Genomic DNA, 20,286 nt, shown 5'->3' on the forward strand with positions numbered 1-20,286 from the left:
CCAGTGCCGCTTTGATTGGCCTACGGTTTGAGATCACAGACTTTTTTTTGTCATTTTCGTAGATCCTACCGACAAAAAGGTTTGATATTTTAAGTGACTATTGAGGGTTGTAAATATTATGGTGGATAATTATTTTAAAAAGGACATCTTCGAAAACGCAAAATTAATGTCTTCAATATCGTTAACTGAATTTGTATTTAGCAATTTCATTATGCTTGAATAAAACATGTCAAACTAACCGTTAAATATCTACAAGGCGATGTACAAGATTCATATTGAACATGGTGGGGTGAAACGTCAGTTGCTATTTAATAATAATAACTCAAGTTCTATTGTTTGTTTTCGACTTTAAAGTAACCATTGGCAACTAGAATGCCAACAAATTTCCCAATGTAAACTCATATAACTTCAAGTTGTGATAATACGGCGCCCTCATGTGTTCGCTATAGACATGTGTTTGTGTGATGATTGCCAACCGTCATTATCTATTTTCTGTATTATTGCGTAATTACGCAAAATAAAACCACGTGATGCTACTTACTGTCTAGTATGGGTATTGCCCGTGGCGTAATATGACGAAATAGATACAGGAAGAGCAAAGTATTGTGGGTAGGTTACTGACGCGGAAATACATAGGACAGTAAATAGGCATTATACAGCAAGTTTTTTGCATCATCTCCAAATGAACTCACTGAGGAACGAACCATGATTGACACAACTGCAGGCTACATCTCAACATTGAGTGACAGAACGTGATGGTTTCATACGGCGTTGTTTTGTGTGTCGCCGTTGGTATTGGTATGGTCACACAGGCTCAGACAGGTATGTTGTCAGTTAATAACAACAACGTAGTGGTTGCATTGAAGCGAAAGTAACAATGCACGAAGGTTGGTAGTTCACCTTCAAAACGGATTCGGTCTTCGATAAGTGTCTGATTTATTTTTGTGACATGTTACACAGTTAAAATATCGCGCTTTCGACACGAATCGTCGTTCATTGAAAGCAATAAATGGTTGGGTCGATGCACGTTGAAAGTAAACGTACTTGTTGTCTCGGTATGACACATCGGAAATCCCCCGTATATTTCACCAAGACGTGCTTGATGTCTTGATGTTTACCACAAACATATCCAGACTCGCTTACCAAAATTTACTAACATTCGCCTACTCTGCTGGGAGCTGGGTGGTGATAAGAGCAATAAGACTCGCACACACACACACACACACACACATACACGATTTTACCCACAGCGTAACCTAACTGCTCGACCTAGTTTGACGCACGCATGCGCAGAGTTCATCATAAGTAGCCTGGTATGGCAGCTCAAAGACAGTGTAAAACAGACGGCATTGTTATTGTTTGATTTTTTCTCTATTGGCTCGATGGTCTATTGATTTCCTTTTGAAAGTGTGTAAATTAAGAGGGGTCATATCTTAACGTTTTGAGCTCATACAATGCCACGTGTACTGTCTTTATCAAATGTCATTAGTTGTAGGTGTTATATCCATGTTTCAGGGCTCACACCACTATTTAGCTGAAAATGTAAGAATTTGGTGAATTCCCCCCCCCCAAAAAAAACAGGTTACAAAGATAAAAGTATTGTTATAATTTGTCGACATATATGTCAGAATTTTCGCCAGAATAAAACACGTGTTGGCCTCCCCAAACTCCTACAAAATGGATTTAAACAAAAAAACACAGATTTGTCAAGCTTTTGAAGTGTCTAATCTAGAGTTGCCCTGATCCACAGGTCATCGGTACTTTTTAATAAACAAAGCTACGCACATATGTCTAACAGTTGACGTAATTGCAGTACGCCCTCATACACCGTGTTTCAGATAAAACGCAGCGAAAGAAATCTCATTGGCTATATGAGACATTCAGAGAGACATGTTTGTGCCTGTATATCCATTAAAGGCGCATTATTATTTATTTTGTTGATATTAATCAAACTGCACTGAGAGTTTAGTCGCACTTTAGATGTATTGAACTCGTGAATTTTGATAATAATTATGTATCCTATAATTATCGATATTTGAAGTTTTTATTGGATTGTTATTTATAAGACAATTTCATGAGAATTCAATGCCCCATAAAAACAAAGGCACAATGGACTACTATTCTGTATTATATCTATCATCAATCACTATACTAAAAAACAACACATGTATACAAATCAGTAGTCCAGGTTTGTGACGATGTAGTCAATGGCAACAGTGTATGCTCCCCTCACATAAATAGACATACATAAACAGAAAAAAAATGTTTGCGGGCAAACACTATAAAATAAAATAATTTACAATGAGTAAATGAACATTATCACAGCTTCTTCAATTTTCATAACTATTTTATTCTTGAAGTGTCACAGCTTTACAAACCTCAAATTTCACTTACATATGTTATTGGAGAAATTTAAATGGTATTATATATTTTATTTAATTACACTAATAAACACTTCGTGGGTTCTAACATGTTAGTGGTTTAGTGTGTCGTCTGTCCAGATTGCAGGTCGTGTGTTTTAATTGGGGAAACCATTCGTGTATTAGTTAACATGGACCATATTGGCATAAGTCCGCGGGCCATTGTCTTGTAAAAGTTTTAGCAATCGTTTTGCCTGCCAGTATGTAAATTAAAATCATCGCCTTCATTCAGAGAGTCCTGTCAACTCACGGAAGACGTCACAGCTAGGAATTATCCAGATATAAGCAGTTTAATTATAAATACTATACATCAAACAAACTAAACTGAATTTTTTGACCCATGTATAGTACTTTGAAAATATTTTGCGCGGATTTTTTTTCTGATTAATCAAGGTATTGCTATGGAAACTCTTGAATAATTTGCAAATACAATAATAGTGCAGCATTTCACAATGGAGAACATTTATTCTGTATGCATGGCTGCATAAAACATTTCTATATAATCTTATCACGCGATTTAAAGATATTTCATGGACAATTTATACATAGTATTTTTCATTAAAATGATTGTAAAACTTGGGGAGCATATTATGATAATGCGACTGTGTATTAAATCACTATCATTAATCCGTGAAAAAAGAAAAACAGACGTCTCTGTCAGTAACACCCCAGTAACGTTACACAATACGCCGGTACACACGGTACAATAGAACAATGGTCAGTCTAGGTCGAGTGGGAATGATTTGTCTTATTCTGTTTTTATTATAATATTTTCCACAGTCGTGACTATTTACCCACACTCTGCCGTCGTACCTGTTGGGAGCCGATTTGAATTTGAGTGCATATCTAATCCGCAATCGCCATCTATACGTTGGCATTTACAACAAGAAGTCCATACCCGCATAACACTAGATAACAGTTTGGAATATTTGGAGATCGTAACACACTCTCCACCAAGAGACCCACCTGTGACCATCAGTGCGTTGAAAATCGACCATGTTGAGAGCTTGCGAGATAGCGGAAGTTACATATGCAGTGACGTCAGCGGCTCCTCGTTCACAGCATTATTAACTGTACATGATCGTAAGTATACATTTAGAGAAAGAGTTGAGTTTTTAGTGTGTGGTTGTAAAATGGTCGCTACCCATTTTGGAAAAGTATTGGAGGAACATTGAAGTTGCGAGAGGCATTACAAGTCATAGCTGGTTTACCCCTAGTACTCAATGTGTACGGATAATGAATCAGATTGCTATTAAGAGTACACGCAACTAATATTCCACAATTCCACCTCAGTCCACTTCTCGCGTCTGCGAGATTTACTGCCCTGCTACTAAAGTAGAACAATTTTCTGGGCCAGTTGCCTATGAATAGGTGTTTATAATATATAACTGCAAGATCTACTAGGGAATTTTTATATTGTGAAATGTTTGTTGTATTGTTCGCATGTCATAGTTCAGAATTCAATCAAATATATACTATTCTATTTTGTGCATCGGTGACAGGTCCTTATCTTAGAATGACGACATATCCGGAAAACCCAATGATAGCGGTCGGTACAGCTAGCAATATAACATTATACTGCGATGCCAATGGAGAGGATGTGAAGTGGAGAAAAAACGGTGTTGACATTGATGGCAGCGGTGAGCTTGATCTTGATGGCGATAATGACGAAGACGTCCATCTGCAGGCCAACAATACATTAATGATAACCGGAAGTGACGTAACGGATGCTGGATTGTATGGCTGTTACATTGAATATGTTGTAGATGATGTGCAATTGGAAGAGAATCGTACAGTAGACATACAAGGTTAATAATATTCATTATCATATTTTGGCACTAGGTATATCGATACAGGAAAATGACGAATTGAATGCTGGGATCTAAGCGTTTATTATATCACTTATAATAACTCCGCTATTCGGGATGACTAAAATACATTAACAAAACGAGTACCTGTATATAGACAGATAATATCAATACACGTGATGACCTTAATTAACCTTAATTACTTGATATATAGAATAGTTTATACAATAGTTTACAATAGATTACACTTCATAAAAATAAACAAACAAACAAGCTATGGCATATCATGATGCGAATACATATACCAATATGTCATGTGAATACATCACCACGCAATTCAGATATACCATTATGGAATATGTAAACACCATCAATTACTCCAGATATGCCATTATGTGAAGTGCATATTTTTTTTCATGTGGCGCATTTTACCATTATATAATGTGGCATTATGTGGTGTACGTACATACATACTCGCTTCATTCAAATATACCATTATGTGAGGTGCATACATCATTGTGTGATACAGATATACTATTATGTGTGATACACACATCACCGTGTTATTCTATACTATTCTTTGCATGGATTATCAGAAAACTATCAATAGATAATATAAACATATAATCTGTTTCTTCAGGTAGTTGAATCGAATCTAGTATACTGTTTGTAATGACGTTAAAAATGGTCACGTTAAATGCTTGTGGTAATAATCCCTTTGCGTCACATTCGCCGACATATACATATATAAATATTGCCCTGAGCGGTACATGACCTGCCATGAGCCGTCTGTAAATATATGTAGAATTGCAAATTATTTCTAATAAAATGTCCATCATTTGTCTAACTTGTCCCTAAGTGAAAATAATTGTATATCCCTTGATATGGTGATTTATATGCTGCTTACAGTACGGTATACGCCATGCCCGGTCAGACAGTTAGTCTACAATGCACGGTATACAGTATCCATCAAAGTAGTGATCATTTAGTATAGGTTTATGAAAACACTGGTGAAACTGTGGCTACTATATATCCTAGTGGGCATATTGCTACCGCTGAAGGATATGGTCTTGATACAGCGAAACCTAATAGATACGACTTGATTATATATGATGTTGACTCAAAAAACAAGAATGGTGACTATGATTGTTATTTGAGTCAGAACGTAGACCCAGACGGAAAAGTAGGAACAGTTACTATCAGTGAGTATATATTGTACGATATATATCAGATAATATTCGGCAATCGTAACTTTTCAAAATAGCTAGACGCTTTTGGCAATGGAACTTCTTCGGGAACAATCATGAAAATGTTTAAACGACAAAGTTTAAACGTATATTAGGCAAACATTACAACGTGTTAGAACAACAAAACGAAATATTTTATGATTAAACAAAATGTTCAATTCATTCTCTATTGTGCTTATTACCTAGTGTGTGTAGAAATATTCTCTTGTGAAATCCCCGTACTACCCACTGTTACTTTATTATATTGTATGTGTAATTCTGGATTAAATTGACACGGTGTACTATCCGTCAGTCTATCCACGGCATAATAAAATGTATGTTTAAATTACAGCAACGAAATCCAGTAAAGGCTGTAATATCGGGTGTATTATTGGTACAACTGTTGGTGTCCCTATAGTTGTGTTATTTATTATATCACTTTTCATACTGATATGGCGTCACCGGCGAAATCGTTGTGAGTATATGAATTTTGCATTAGAATAATTATACATATTATATATAGACACTGTATTTAAAAGTAGCATCTCGAAACGCAATAATAATAATTGTATTAACAATTTACTTTTCAGCAAAGACAAACTATGGATTACGACAACAAAATAAAAAGTAAGTACCCCCGGTAGTATTTTATGAACGATTAGCATGTATATTATAGTTTATTGTTATACATCTGTCACAGTAACGCCAGAGATTACAGCGTGGCGTAATTTTGCGGTATTTTACGAGGTATTTTCATCCTACCTTATTAGGATATGCGAATTCGAAATATGGAATGATTACAAGCGTAAACGTCCTCTAATAATAAAAACAAACATGGCTGCCACTAGGGTTTGATCCCGGGGTTTTACCCGACTCCACACAAAGAAGTTCGCTGATTCTGTTCTAAACATTTTGAATCTCGGCATTCCCATGATGTGTCTTTGGAAGGAAAAGATGTATAGTAATAAGGTTATTACTAGGATACGAAGTATGTACTCAGACAGTACACCCTCGCATCGACCGGCGCGCACTCCCGCTGTACTACCTTCGTGCATACTTTGAGGTATTCTCGCAATAACCTCATATTATCACGAGTTGCATGCATGCAGACAGTGATCAGCTTGGGAATGATGAAAATACAAAGGTCGGAGTGGCGGACAGATACACACACAAATACTTACTTGTTAAACATTATATTGTAATTATTAACATGCTTCATTATCATTCAAAATAAACACTAGCATATCATATGTATATGATGTCATCAAAGTAATTACGAATGTACCATGAATACTTTCTGAATTGTTCAACCATTTTACTTTGTAGAGAAGATAATATGCCTCGTGATGTCGAGATGGCTCCTGATATCACATCAATAACTCGTATTAGAATGGATACCAGAAAACAGGTATAGTATGTGACAGACTTGGTGATTATTTAGCTAGGAGTAGTTGTGGAACGGTAGTAGAATCTACTAGATCGGATACCAGTAAACATATGCAACATGAGATATCCGTGGTGACCATTTAGCTTAGAATATTTGTGCGAGTGCCATGTGTACCATGTACTAAGGGGTGGGGGTTAGTCGCTAGGTTGCCTCCTGGATGGTCGAAGAAGACCGGGTTCGTTTCCCGGGTCTTGCCACTAGAAAGCATTCTCTATTCTAAACTGCATTAGAGGCATGTTTTACTGTTTTGTAAATAATAATGAGCCAGAATTACACAACATTACATTGCACCACACAGCACACAGACATATAGACTTGCTTGCAGTCTGTTGCGATTCTGATACTCCAACATTGGGATTTCGCGGTCACATGACTTTCGCGTTCACCCCTCGTTTATGCAATTTATATTCATTTTTCAAGAATTTTTCATCGGAATCGCAACAGACTACAAGCAAGTTTAACATACAGGGAATAATAGCATGCACATGGATGTAAAATTAATGTGTGGTCATTTTCCATGTGTTTATGTACTGTTTGCATGTGTTTAGCGTGGACATTCTAACGTTCTGTTCATTTCCTATAACAAAAGTAATTTTAGTTCAGTATTACTAACAGGGAAATAACAATAGAAATGACAATAGAAATAACAATAGCCCATTCATTGTGATTTGCATAACAATATGTTTTTCTTTCTTTTTAGGATGCTTGTAAAACAACGGTGTCAGATCTTGATGTGTGCAGAGTGTACAAGACGCCCAGTCGAAGCATTTCAAGTCCATATTAGCATTTTATTTTTGTAAATAGAAGACATATTTTTTTAAATAAATCGTTTTTTATTTGTATAATCAAAAAATTTGGTCAGACAAATTTCACTGTATTGTGTGTTCAATGATCTAGTTACTGTCAAACTCTTTATTTGTACCGAGATTTATTTGCATCATTTTGAGCATATTAATTGTGATTCAAGTTTACAAATACAATGGTTTCTACTGTTATTTTTCAAGTTTACGTAAATTCATTTAGCGTATTTTACTCGAATTTAAACCCAGTGAATAATGCAATTGGCAGTATTTTTCAAAGGTACACATAACATTGCTATGTCTATTTCAGTTATAAAATGACGAAACACAATGCTTACACATATCCATTATTTTGGTTATGGAAGAGTGATAACTTGTGTATGTACGAGTAAAACTTGTAACTTTGAATCATACAAAATAAGAAATCCCCGTGTCTAAAGAAAAGATGCAAATGGACACAGAGATTTCGTTGTGAGCAAAAGGTACGCGCGATTCCACCCTCCCTCAAACCTCACCGATCAGGGAACAATGCACGCGATAAGTAAGAAAATGGAATACTATTAAATGGAAGGCAAAAACAAATCATATACAGACTAGGCGGTCATTTGCAATAATGTCAATTAAACTGTGTTGTGTTTAGTTTTGGATTACGTTTACATAATCCACAGTAGATGAGAGAACTACTTTCTAACACGACCTAGCTTTTTTTTAATTGAACGAACAAAAGAATGTTGAACTTGCCAAATTTCAACATTCAAGTATTTTATTCGGTGGCGCTTGGATCCTGTATAAACATCGTTTGATTAAACGGCAGCATCAGGTGAGGGCGCACTTCACTGAATTAAAACGTTAAGATAAACATACTATTTGGTGACAAAGACTGTCAAGTTTAAATTTCAAAAATAAAAACGGGTGTAACATTCGTTATTTTCAAAGGTAGAAGGATTCACTTGTACTGCTTTTTGTGCTGCTTCTCCAATAGGAAACGTTATCTGATGTGATAATGTACTCACTGCTACCCAGCCATTCACGCGACCTGTCCGTGACGTATAGTTCGAACACAGATCATGTCTGAGACGATGTGATTATAGATATACTGTTGATATAACTTTTGCAGATGCACTCGGGAGATTTTATTATACCATAAGCAGGGGAAAGCGTGACGACTAAGGTGTATTAACCGGTAGAAAAGTGCATATGCAAAGAATCATAAAACAGAATATAATAAAACCAAACAAAGACAATAGCAGTACATTTAAAACAATCCTACACGTTTTATGGAAGTCCTGTCCACCCCAACCCCAAAACAAAAATAAAATTATACTCATCCTGAAATTAATCAAACCTAGCCCAAATAATTTGTTCGAAGTTCGTAAAAAAAACTATTTTTCAATAAAACATGAACGTGAAATTCATACCAAGGATGATCATCACTAAATACGTTCGTATCACATATGCAAATTGCTGTTGTTATATTTCATTGTGTACATGTCGACAAACCACGAATGCACTGACTCGGAGTTCCGGGCAGCGCAATGAAATATGGGAATGGCATGTCACCAGAAGGAGGAAGTAGCCGTGTTTCTAATCTAAGCTGCATATTATTTCATTACACTATATCGTCGGGTATATTTTACCTTGAATCAGCGTGTTTTACGGTGTCGCTAAATTTCTTCGTGTTTTAATAACAGACTATGGGTTGTCATAATGTTCTGGTGTGCCTTGTTATTACTGCCCTGGTATTTCAGGCGAAGGCGACAGGTAAGTTGTTTAGTTGTCTACACAACATTATTGGCACTTTTCTTGCAGTTTATGCGATAGTTCAATGATTTCTTTGATTTGCATATTGGATTCCTTAATACAGAAGTCGTTTTCACTACGAATGTAATCGGGGTTACATGATCGCTCTAAACAGAGTTAGGGTCAGGAGGTCTTGCAATGTACGTGCATACACCTTTCGTGTAAAGGCTGAACAACAACAGTGTAAGCTTGATGAAAGGGTATCTAGAAAGTGAAAGTAAATCTCGCGTGTGACCATTTCTACCTTTTTCTTGACGTAAAATGTCCAGCAAACGCCTCATTATGGAAGTGTGGTATTTTCATTCGAGGAAATATTTTCATATTTAGTAAAATCAAAAGTTGAGTTTAGAATACAATGTTTCACAACCTATATAAATCTGGTTAAACACATCATTAATACATATGCTAATTAGTCTAAACTAGTCGATGATAAATTTATTTTCCCATTATTTAATTACGGCTTAAGTGACTACTTAGCATTTTAATCGAATAAATAATGAAACATACAAAAAAAATCGTGTTACATGAGGTCAGTCATGGTGACCCGATTGCTAGCTGTTCTACCTGAGGGCGCCATACATCAACATTATTCGCCAGTAATATGTTTCTAGATTGAAAAGACCATTTTCCATTTACCACAATATCATAGCGTCGAAGCGGCTTCAAAACATCGCTAAGGATTCGACAAACTCTAATTTTATATTTTGGGGTATTTACGAGACTAATAGTGTGACTAATAATACACATTTGATTATAGAAAATTGTTTGAAGTAGAAATATTTTGACGCCATATTCCTCTCTGAAAATCGGTATTGAGCTATAAAAAAAATATTCAAAAATAGTTCAAAATCAAATCACTCGATTTTTTTTTGCGGCAGACGTTCTAATAGCTTCTTTTACGTAATATTGAGATCTCACAGTGAACGTAAAATCCCCTATTTACTCGTTCTCTTTCACCCCAACTCACCGTCACCCATCCGTTCGTTTATCATCTTATTCGGACTAAGATGGTTTGAATAAAGTGGCGAGAAAGTTTTATTAATTTGGATAATTTGGATAATTTGGATAATTTGCAAGTGATGAAGAATAGAAAACTAGGGAAGGAACTCTAAGCAATAAAACACAAACATGCACATAATATTTACATATAAAATAAAAAATACTTTTTGTTCTAAAAAGATACATGAAATAAAATTACAAGGAAATATATTCTTACACCTCATAAATATTTTGATTTGAAAAAAATTACGTTAAGAATCAACTTTCCCTGTCAAAATAATGTTTCCGATACAAACTCCGTCATTGATCAGCGCCATCAACGACAATCACTATATCTTCAAAATACATTGAACAATCAACAACGTCAGCTTGATACAAATATAAATGTGTGACGTACATGCAAACGGCCTCAAACAAATAAAAAGCGTTTTATTTCAAAAAAAAATAAAATATCATGCGAGAGTGTGTAAATGGCGAAAACCGTGTTACTTGTGATAAACAAGGGACCTTGTTTATTTTGCGGAATGAACAAGGTATCTTGTTACGGCTTTCGCTATTTATACACTCACATATTTTTTTAATTGAAAAAAAAACACACCAACAAATGAGCAAGAGACTGTATGTCAGTGAAAATAATGGATGCCGATGATTGGACGAGTGGAACGACGATCTTAGCGGCCCTTTGCCAATCTACCAATCAACTTCGGAATCGGAAACTAAATTCGTGTTTCCTAACCTTCTTGGCCGTCTAATTAGCCAATCGGGGATCGTTTGGACCAATCGTCAGTGACATTAATAGACTAATGTTAACCTATATAATCTTATGTTTATCAGAAGTTTTGTTGTCTCTGCCATAGAGGTAAAAGACTGCCTTTTACCCCCATGTATCTACGTAATAAACCGTGTTGCTATATCCTATTGTACTGTTGTGTCTGTTTGTTATTTGTCGTCAAACCGCCTTCAAAAATACTGGTTTACAGTATAACTTGTGGCAATTAGAACTGAATTGACAACAAACTCTGTGATACTACTAGCCACATGCAAGCTGTACAGGCCTAGTGGTAAACTATTTTTTTTTGAGCTGCGAAAATAGACTGAAAAAAACGGTATTATCACATTACTGAGCTTGCGTCAGTTCAAAACTAAAGCTTTACGCGCGATGGTCGTTGCGCAGCGCGTGTTCGAAATTCATGTAAATAAACAATGTATTTTACACGCGTTGTATACGTCGCTATGAGTCCCATATCGAACAAAACACGGCACGACGACTGCCGCCTTTTAAAATTTGTATCTAACTACGTAAAACAAGTTATAATTAATGACATGTTGGTGTACATATGCTAAATCCTTGGAATTTTTATTTTGTAGTAGTAATCTCGCCACCAAGTGCTCGAATTCCCGTTGGTGGTAGAATTGAATTTCAGTGTACGGTAGAAAAGTTGGCGTCAGGCGAATCTATCGAATGGCTAATACAGAAGGAAGGCGCAAGTTCCACTCCATTAAACGGTAGTTCAGACCACATAGAGATAACACATACAACATCCACGACTTCACCCATGATGGCTAGCAGTGTACTAACAATCAGCAACGCCCAACTGGACCGTGATCCCGGCAGTTACATATGCCAGGTTTCAGATACATCATTCACAGCCGTGTTAACTGTTTACACTGGTAAGTATACTAGTAGTATAAAGGAACGCAAACATGGTAATCAGTATGCGTGAAATTGCCAATAATATTAGGTTATTACGAGGATACTGCAAAGTATACACGAAGGCAGTACAGTGTCAGTATCGACGCGCAGCGGAGGTAGATGCTACCGCGTACAATCTGGGTGCATACTTTGCGGTATTCTCGTAATAACCTTATTATTATACATCTTTTCCTTTCATGGATACATCATGGAAATACCGAAATCCAAAACGTTCAGAACAGATAAAGCGAATTTCGTTGTGTGTGGCCCGGTCAAACCCTGGGGCAGTCATTTTTGCTTTTTATTATTAGAATATAATCATTTCATATTTGGAATTCGCATTCCCTAATATGGTAAAATGAAAATACCCAGCGCAATAACGCAAAATTGAGGCACGCTGTAACTTATGGCGTTACAATGACATGTATGTTATAACAAAAATCAAACAAATCCGGAGTTTACTTTTTTGGGCATTGATTATTTACACTTTCACCAATGATCATTACTTTAATTAATAAACATTATATTCAACAGGTCAAGCCCTGGTGACAGGGCCTAATGACACAGTCCATGCCAGACCTGGTCACACAGTGACATTCAACTGTAAAATCAACAACCTGAGTCAAGCTCCAGAAGCTGTCATCTGGGTGTATGAAACAACTGGTACGACGGTGGCCACTATTTACCCATCAGGCACTACAAATATATCTCGCGGGTTCGGACTTGACACATCAATCAGTAATGAATACGACCTTATAATATATGATGTTAATTTGGAAGATCACGCTGGTAACTACGATTGTTATTTTAGAACAAGTAGAAATCCTGATGGAGAAGTAGGAAGACTCATTATTTCAACCATCAGTAAGTTAATCAACTGCTCACGCTGAATCTAATTTTAGTTCACAATTCTATGTGATATTGCGAAAAAAAGTGCATTACTTTTGATTTAGTGGATTTCATTGATTTGCAAAAAAATGATGTGACATAGATATTGGAATGAAATAGCGATGGATGTTAGTTGTTATATGTCTTAGAGAAATGCTATATGAGCACGGCATAGCATGAGTAATTGTAGGTAGATATGAGTAAGACGCGGGTATGATGTGACTGCAATATCAGTACGATAGATGACTACAATGCGAGTGTGAGATATGAGTACGTCACGGGTACGTTGATTTACATATGAGTACGTTGAGCGAGGTACGAGTACGTAGAGTTAGATATGAGTACAGCATATGTACGTAGAGTTAGATATGAGTACAATGAGTTAGATATGAGTACGATGAGTGAGATATGAGTACGACAAGTAAAATATGAGTACGATAAGTAAAATTTGAATACGGCACAAGTACGTAGAGATAGATATGAGAATAATGAGTTAGATATGAGTATGATGAGTGCGATACGAGTATGATGAATAAGATGTGAGTACGGCACGAGTATGTAGAGTTAGATATTAGTACAATGAGTCAGATATGAGTATGAGAAGTTAAATATGAGTTCGATTATTGAGATGCAAGTACGATGAGTTAGGTATGAGTACGATGAGTTGGAGTATGACACAAGTAGGTAGAGTTAGATATGAGTATGATGAGTCAGATATGAGTACAATGAGTGGGATACGAGTACGATGAGTTAGGTATGAGTACGTTGAGTTGGAGTATGACACAAGTAGGTAGAGTCAGATATGAGTACGATGAATGGGATATGAGTACGAGAAGTTAGATATGAGTATGATGAGTGAGATTTGAGTACCATGAGTAAATATGAGTACGGCACGAGTATGTAGAGTTAGATATGAGTATGGGAAGTTAAATATGAGTACGATTATTGAGATGCAAGTACGATGAGTTAAGTATGAGTACGATGAGTTAGAGTATGGCACGAGTAGGTAGAGTTAGATATGAGTATGATGAGTCAGATATGAGTATGATGAATAAGATGTGAGTACGGCACGAGTACATTGATTTAGATATGAGTACAATGAGTCAGATATGAGTATGAGAAGTTAAATATGAGTATGATTATTGAGATGCAAGTACGATGAGTTAGGTATGAGTACGATGAGTTGGGGTATGGCATGAGTAGGTAGAGTTAGATATAAGTATGATGAGTCAGATATGAGTACGATGAGTGGGATATGAGTACGATTAATGAGATGCAAGTACGATGGGTAAGATATGAGTAAGATATGAGTACGACACGAGTACGTAGATTTAGATTACAGTAAGATGAGTGAGTTACGAGTACGGCACAAATACATTGAGTTAGATATGAGTACAATGATTGAGAAACGAGGATGATGAGTGAGATATGAGTATGATACAAGTACAACACGAGTACACTATACAAGGACAATGAGTGAGTTGTGAGTAAGATACGAGTATAATACGAATACACTTTGAGGACGTTGAACGATGATACGAGTTTGGTATGAGTATGATGAGTAGTATATGAGTATCGTTTTGATCAGATCTAAAATGTTTTTGTTTGTTTTTTTCATTTTAATTATTCAGTGATAATTAGCAGCCATTCACAAAATGGAGTTGCATAATTAACACGTTATCTCGTTTGTTGTTATTCTAAACAGCTTCGGGTTGTGACACTGGTTGTATCATTGGTGTTAGCATCGCAGCCATATTTGTCTTCATTATTATAACACTCATTTGCATTTGCAAATGTAGAACACATAGTCGTAAGTATTTTCTGTTAGTTAAACATCACAGTGGTAAAAACACAGCAAAACATTTATGAAATAGAGATTATAAGTATTGATATTGAAAATAACAATATTGGAAACATTTAACTAATTATCTGTCTTCCTATTTTCTTTTCAAGCCACGCCCACACCTGAGTAAGTAATGCTTATTTTTTTGACATGATATATTATACATATGATAAAGTGGTAAAGTTTGTTCTGAAATGTTTAGTAAAATTATCCATATTAATTCAAATTTATATATGGGCAAAATCTCTTTGAATTTATGAAATTATGATTAAGCTACTAATTTGAAATGCCAATCAATCCTTTCTGTGAATTAGAATTCTCACAGTTTGCAATAAAGCACGAAAAATGGACTTGAATCATTGACTGATTTGACCTGCCACTCAATCATTTTTGTGAAATAGAATTCTCACAGTTTGTAATAAATCATGAAAAACGGACTCGAATCAAGGACTGATTTGTAAATGTATTACCGTGTGTTTGTTTTGGGTTATCTACAAAAGTCCAACATCATTAAACTGAGAAGCACGTACTGAAATTATAAAAATATCATTCGTTTTTTGTTGGACCAGAAACATATTGAATGATTATGTTAAAACATTTTTTTTTTTGGAATTAATAGATTCGTGACATTGGTAATCTGGTGAATAATTCATATTTCTTGTCGGAGTGAGCATAGTTACATTATGCATAGTTTCAACCCAGTCATATATAAGCAGTTTTCGGTGTATAGGCTGTCTGAGCAAATTTCTGTTTTACAGCTTATACATAATTGATCGGCGGAACTAGTGTTCTTATTTTAATAAATTTGTTTCATTCAGGGAAAGGAGCTCGAACCAAGAAATGTCAGTTATTTCGAAGAATGAGCAGGTATTGTACTGAGAGTGAATATGACGGTGATGGTGACCATGCGTTATTAATTAGTCTAACGTAATATTAATTATGCTGGCTTATTTGCAGCTCAGGTTTACCATTTCTCACATAGTTGTTTTATTCTACAAAATATGGATTCTTATTATCGTAGGAAAAACAACAAGAAAGCCTTTGCTTTAGACTTTTTAAAGCGTGGTGTAAACAAAACTAGCGTCACTTCTGAAGTCATTCATCTTGAGATTAACTGCTTTAAATAGCTGGGCTATCATGTGATGAAGTCGATAAGCAGATTTTAACACTTGCTCTAGAAAAATAAAATAATGTGCAGTTTGTTCTGAGAACGAGTAGTGTTATGCTTGTCTTGAGAACTGCCAGTTGGATTGTCAATGGAAGGTTCAAATTATACCAATATAATAATATCTGGTAGGTTCACAAATTATCTAGCTTTATTCAGTATATTTTATGCAAATTGAGGGTCTTGTGTGCTTTATGTATATGACTGTATCCTCGGGCGGACATCCGGGTATTTTTACCGCCTGGCAACCCTCGCGGTGAAAACAAAGACCAAAAACTCGCGGAAAACTGTACTTTGCGATGGTTGTTGAGAGTCCCCTGAACAGTGTAACAAGATTAGCCCTACGTGTGTAACATATATAAATTTGGTTGTTCGGGATTACTTCAAAGTTGAGTTTGTGTTGTTTTCTCGAGTTTTCACCGGCTCCACCAGCGTTCCACAGCAACGCGCACAAAGCCCATAGAAATACGTGGTAAAGTAGTGCGCGTCTTAACAACGTAGAACGTCCGTGACGTAGCTCCGCCCCCTAGGATAATAAAAATGTGTTGTTTTGTTTTTTTCAGAATACTGGTGGGAGACAAGTGGTAATGCATATGCAAGAACGTTATAGTACTCGAGACGCTCAACATTCCCGGGAAATCACAATGATGGGAAATCCAGAAGATGTTAAAGATGTATTACAACATACACCACAACTGAATCGTCGTAGCTGGGGAAACGCAAAAATGATAATGGCAAGTCAACATTCGGATGAAGACTAAAAAGAGTTTTAACTAGAAGGATGATCACCAAAAAAATCAGCCAAAAGTCAGCCAAGAAAATTATGACTGTTTCGATATGGAGATGAAACGCATATCACACTCAGTGACGGCATATGTCTTAAAAATAATATTGAAATGATTAGTTTTAATGAATAGACCATTTTCCGTTCACTGCGAGAATCACGCGTTATGCGTGAAATCGAACGTGAAAACAGGACAAACAAAGGTCATAGCGTCGTAGTGGCGTCAAACATCGCGTGAGATTCGACAAACGCGAAAGTATTTTGGGGGACAATTCCATGTCAATAATGTGCTGTACACATTTGATGATGGGCAATTTCGATTAAGTGAGGATATTCGAATGCAATATTCCTCTGTCAAAGATCGGCCGGTCGATGTGAGCTACGAAATAAAGAAATTCGAGTTCAAAATCAAATCGTTCGATTTTTGCGGCAGACGTTCGAAGCGCGTCTTTCATGCATCTCGCGAGATCTCGCAGTTGTACGGAAAATCACCTATTCGGAACACAGTTGAAACGTGTTGAGCGGTAAGCCCACGTTATTGTCTGAATAATATTAACCCCCATCCAGATGACAAATTATGACGTTTAAGTCATGATATAGTTTGATTGTCCAAACGGGCGTATTATAATCCCAATATTACTTGTACTCTCGAAACGAATAATATGGATATCATGATGAACCAAAATGTGATGGCCTGAATGTTTCAGTGTGATATTACGGTATTTAAGCAGTAAAGCAGATGTGTTCCTGGTTTCTGAGTGCCAGTGTCAGGAAATGGTGGAAATTGAATAATGATTTGTAGTTAACACTACGGGGAGTGTGTCTGTCCTACACTACTTTCTTGTAAAACATATACAAATACAAGGACAAAACTTGAATATTCATATATTTGGTCATTGTGTGGGTCAAAGGATTCAGTTAAAATTTTATAAGAAACAAGATTAGCTTTCCTGAAACCCAAATTTAAAATTTAATAATGATTCAAAAAAGGGGGAGACTTACCAGAATCTATCTATCATTGAAAAGCTTATTGTATTAAGTGTTAATCCCCTAAGGATCTGGATCAGGTTGTAAAAACGAATCAGGTTACATCCGTACTTTCTTAACTAAGTTAAGCGTTCACGCTCGTTTTCTTAGCACGGACGCTTTTAACATCTTGTATTGTAAGCTTTTTTGTTTGGTATATATTGGTTTTTGACAACACCCCCACCCAAAAAAAATCTGCTTTTCGTCCTATGATAAAGTGAAAAATTATGCGGTGACGCGGTTTTTATTCTTTTATTTACTTGTTTGTATTAAAATATTCAATATCAGGTTTAAAATACACGCGCGCGTTGAAGAGAAATAAAACGTTTATTTTTAAAATTATATACGAAATGTTCATACTGTCATAACTTGAGGCAAACGTGCACGAATTTTACTAGACGCTTCCAGTGTATATTTATTAATAGATTAATTAATGTATTTTTATTTAATTAATTAAAGGCTCCATGTGTCCATATTTTTGCAAATATTACTGCGTGAATTGAAGCACCATAAGCAGACGCGCGCCACTTGGAAATAAACATGGATAAACACTACTATGTACGCCCGTGTGTGTGTTTATCCATGTTTATTTCCAAATAATTAATTAGATTGATTAATTAATTAATTAATTAATTAATTAATTAGATTGATTGATTTGTGCAGTATTTTTTGTGAAGAAAGGTTAGTTCACGGATGACCTATATTAGTACCACAGCCAAGCGTGCTTGAACTTATTGTTGTGACCGATAAGCAGATAACCTCTGTATTATGTCACGACGATAGTAAGAAGAAGGAGTCAACACACAGAGGTACCGTTTATATAACTGTACCTTTTAGTAGGTCACCACGAAAGGCATTCGATAAAAACAAGTAATTAAGCTAATAAGTCATTATACATTGCAGTTAATATATAAAGCACACAAACACAATAGATGACACTACCCCATGACCTCGCCCTTAAAATTGTACTGAGTATAGAGTGGTACGACCGTACGGTGAACGAAACGGTACGAGTGGAAATAAAGCTTCAAAATACCGTTGTTTTTCATTTGCATATAGACAGTGAAAATACCGATTATATTGTTATGGTTGAGACGAAGTAAACTGCAGTACATATGCAATAAAACAGAGTATTCGCAGTGTATACATAATCTTCCAGGATCAGCGCAAACAATGGAATTTTTTTATTTCAAAGCACGAATTTGGCTGGGTACAAACAACGTTAATACGAAGGTCCCTCGGTCATCTCATATATATTTACACGTACAAGTACATAAGTATATGTGAGTACATGTTCCGGGTACAAGGTTCATTTCGTTGGCGAAAACAGCGCAAACCTTGCGTATTTCTGTTTTCTTAGCAAGGTTATCCCAACGTCCGTGGTTTATGAAGTGTATATTTGTAAGACTGTAAATATCAACGCGTGAATGACTCTCGTGCTGATATTAACTGATAGATATACCGTTCAGCAACGTTATATTGGTGAGTACACTGGAAAGGCGAACACACGGAAGTGGCACTCGCGATATTAGCGGGCACTAACGATTGTCCACCTTCAAATGGTGACAATTTTTATTCTACCGTTGTGACCCAGATGACGCATATACAGACTATGTATTGCTTATATTTCACACTGTTAATGGGTAAGAACTTTATTGTTGTTATTAATTTTGTTGTCTATATTTTTCATGAACTTACAGCAAAGATGATTACTCGGGGTAATATCGCGATAACAGAAAAGTAGAATATGAACAATAACAATATGTTATGATTATATACAACATCGAGCAGCAGTGTCAGGGGTAAGCGTTGCTTCGAGAGTGTTTTAGGGAAATACAAGCTGTAAACAATACAATATCGTCTGTAACGCCATTTTGTGTTGATGGCTACGAGTTTTCGTCAGATACAATTACAGGAAGTTCAAACTTCATAAACATAAATGCTACATATGCTACATTACATATAGTTACACCACGTTTTACCTCGCAATTTCAACAGAGGACAGTTTTAATATACAATCACTTGCCCGCATTTACTAAACGGGTACTCTTACAGTTACAGTACAGTACAGTACAGTGATTTTTGATTTATGGATAAATAAAACGAAATTACATTAACGAACGTGACTGATAACTTTTACTATGAAAACCTTAGCATCCCGTTGGCAGGCCAGTCACACTGGTTCTCACTACAAGAGGTTACGATCCCCCCTGCCAAATGCTAAGGAAAACTGAAACGTATATATACATATTTACATAAAATATTGTCCACCTATGCGGATCTGTTGGTGCAAGTTTTTTATGACCGTATGCCCTTACTGACGTCAACCAAACATTTTATGTGGGAAGTTGGCACCCAAGGCTGACAGGTACTACACCTTGCCCAAG

General features: G+C 36.0%; 2 protein-coding genes across 2 annotated transcripts; both read left to right on the plus strand.

Moving 5' to 3' along the window:
• The first annotated feature begins 608 nt into the window (after nucleotides 1-608).
• LOC100378358 (uncharacterized) lies at nucleotides 609-8,038 on the plus strand. Its single transcript, XM_078006807.2, has 7 exons — nucleotides 609-822; nucleotides 3,201-3,503; nucleotides 3,923-4,228; nucleotides 5,807-5,929; nucleotides 6,045-6,081; nucleotides 6,781-6,862; nucleotides 7,602-8,038. Exons 1-7 carry the CDS (start codon nucleotides 756-758, stop codon nucleotides 7,683-7,685), a joined length of 1,002 nt encoding a protein of 333 aa, XP_077862933.2. The 5' UTR covers nucleotides 609-755; the 3' UTR covers nucleotides 7,686-8,038.
• Nucleotides 8,039-9,322: 1,284 nt separating this feature from the next.
• Nucleotides 9,323-18,384, plus strand: LOC144345230 (uncharacterized). The gene is made up of 7 exons (XM_085499679.1): nucleotides 9,323-9,462; nucleotides 11,869-12,171; nucleotides 12,728-13,057; nucleotides 14,787-14,891; nucleotides 15,035-15,050; nucleotides 15,743-15,791; nucleotides 16,653-18,384. The coding sequence occupies exons 1-7, from the start codon at nucleotides 9,396-9,398 to the stop codon at nucleotides 16,848-16,850; spliced, it is 1,068 nt and encodes a 355-aa protein (XP_085355805.1). The 5' UTR covers nucleotides 9,323-9,395; the 3' UTR covers nucleotides 16,851-18,384.
• The last annotated feature ends 1,902 nt before the right edge of the window (nucleotides 18,385-20,286 follow it).

The sequence above is a fragment of the Saccoglossus kowalevskii genome, chromosome 5 (genome assembly GCF_978046115.1).
Source record: "Saccoglossus kowalevskii chromosome 5, keSacKowa6.1, whole genome shotgun sequence".
NCBI lineage: Eukaryota > Metazoa > Hemichordata > Enteropneusta > Harrimaniidae > Saccoglossus > Saccoglossus kowalevskii.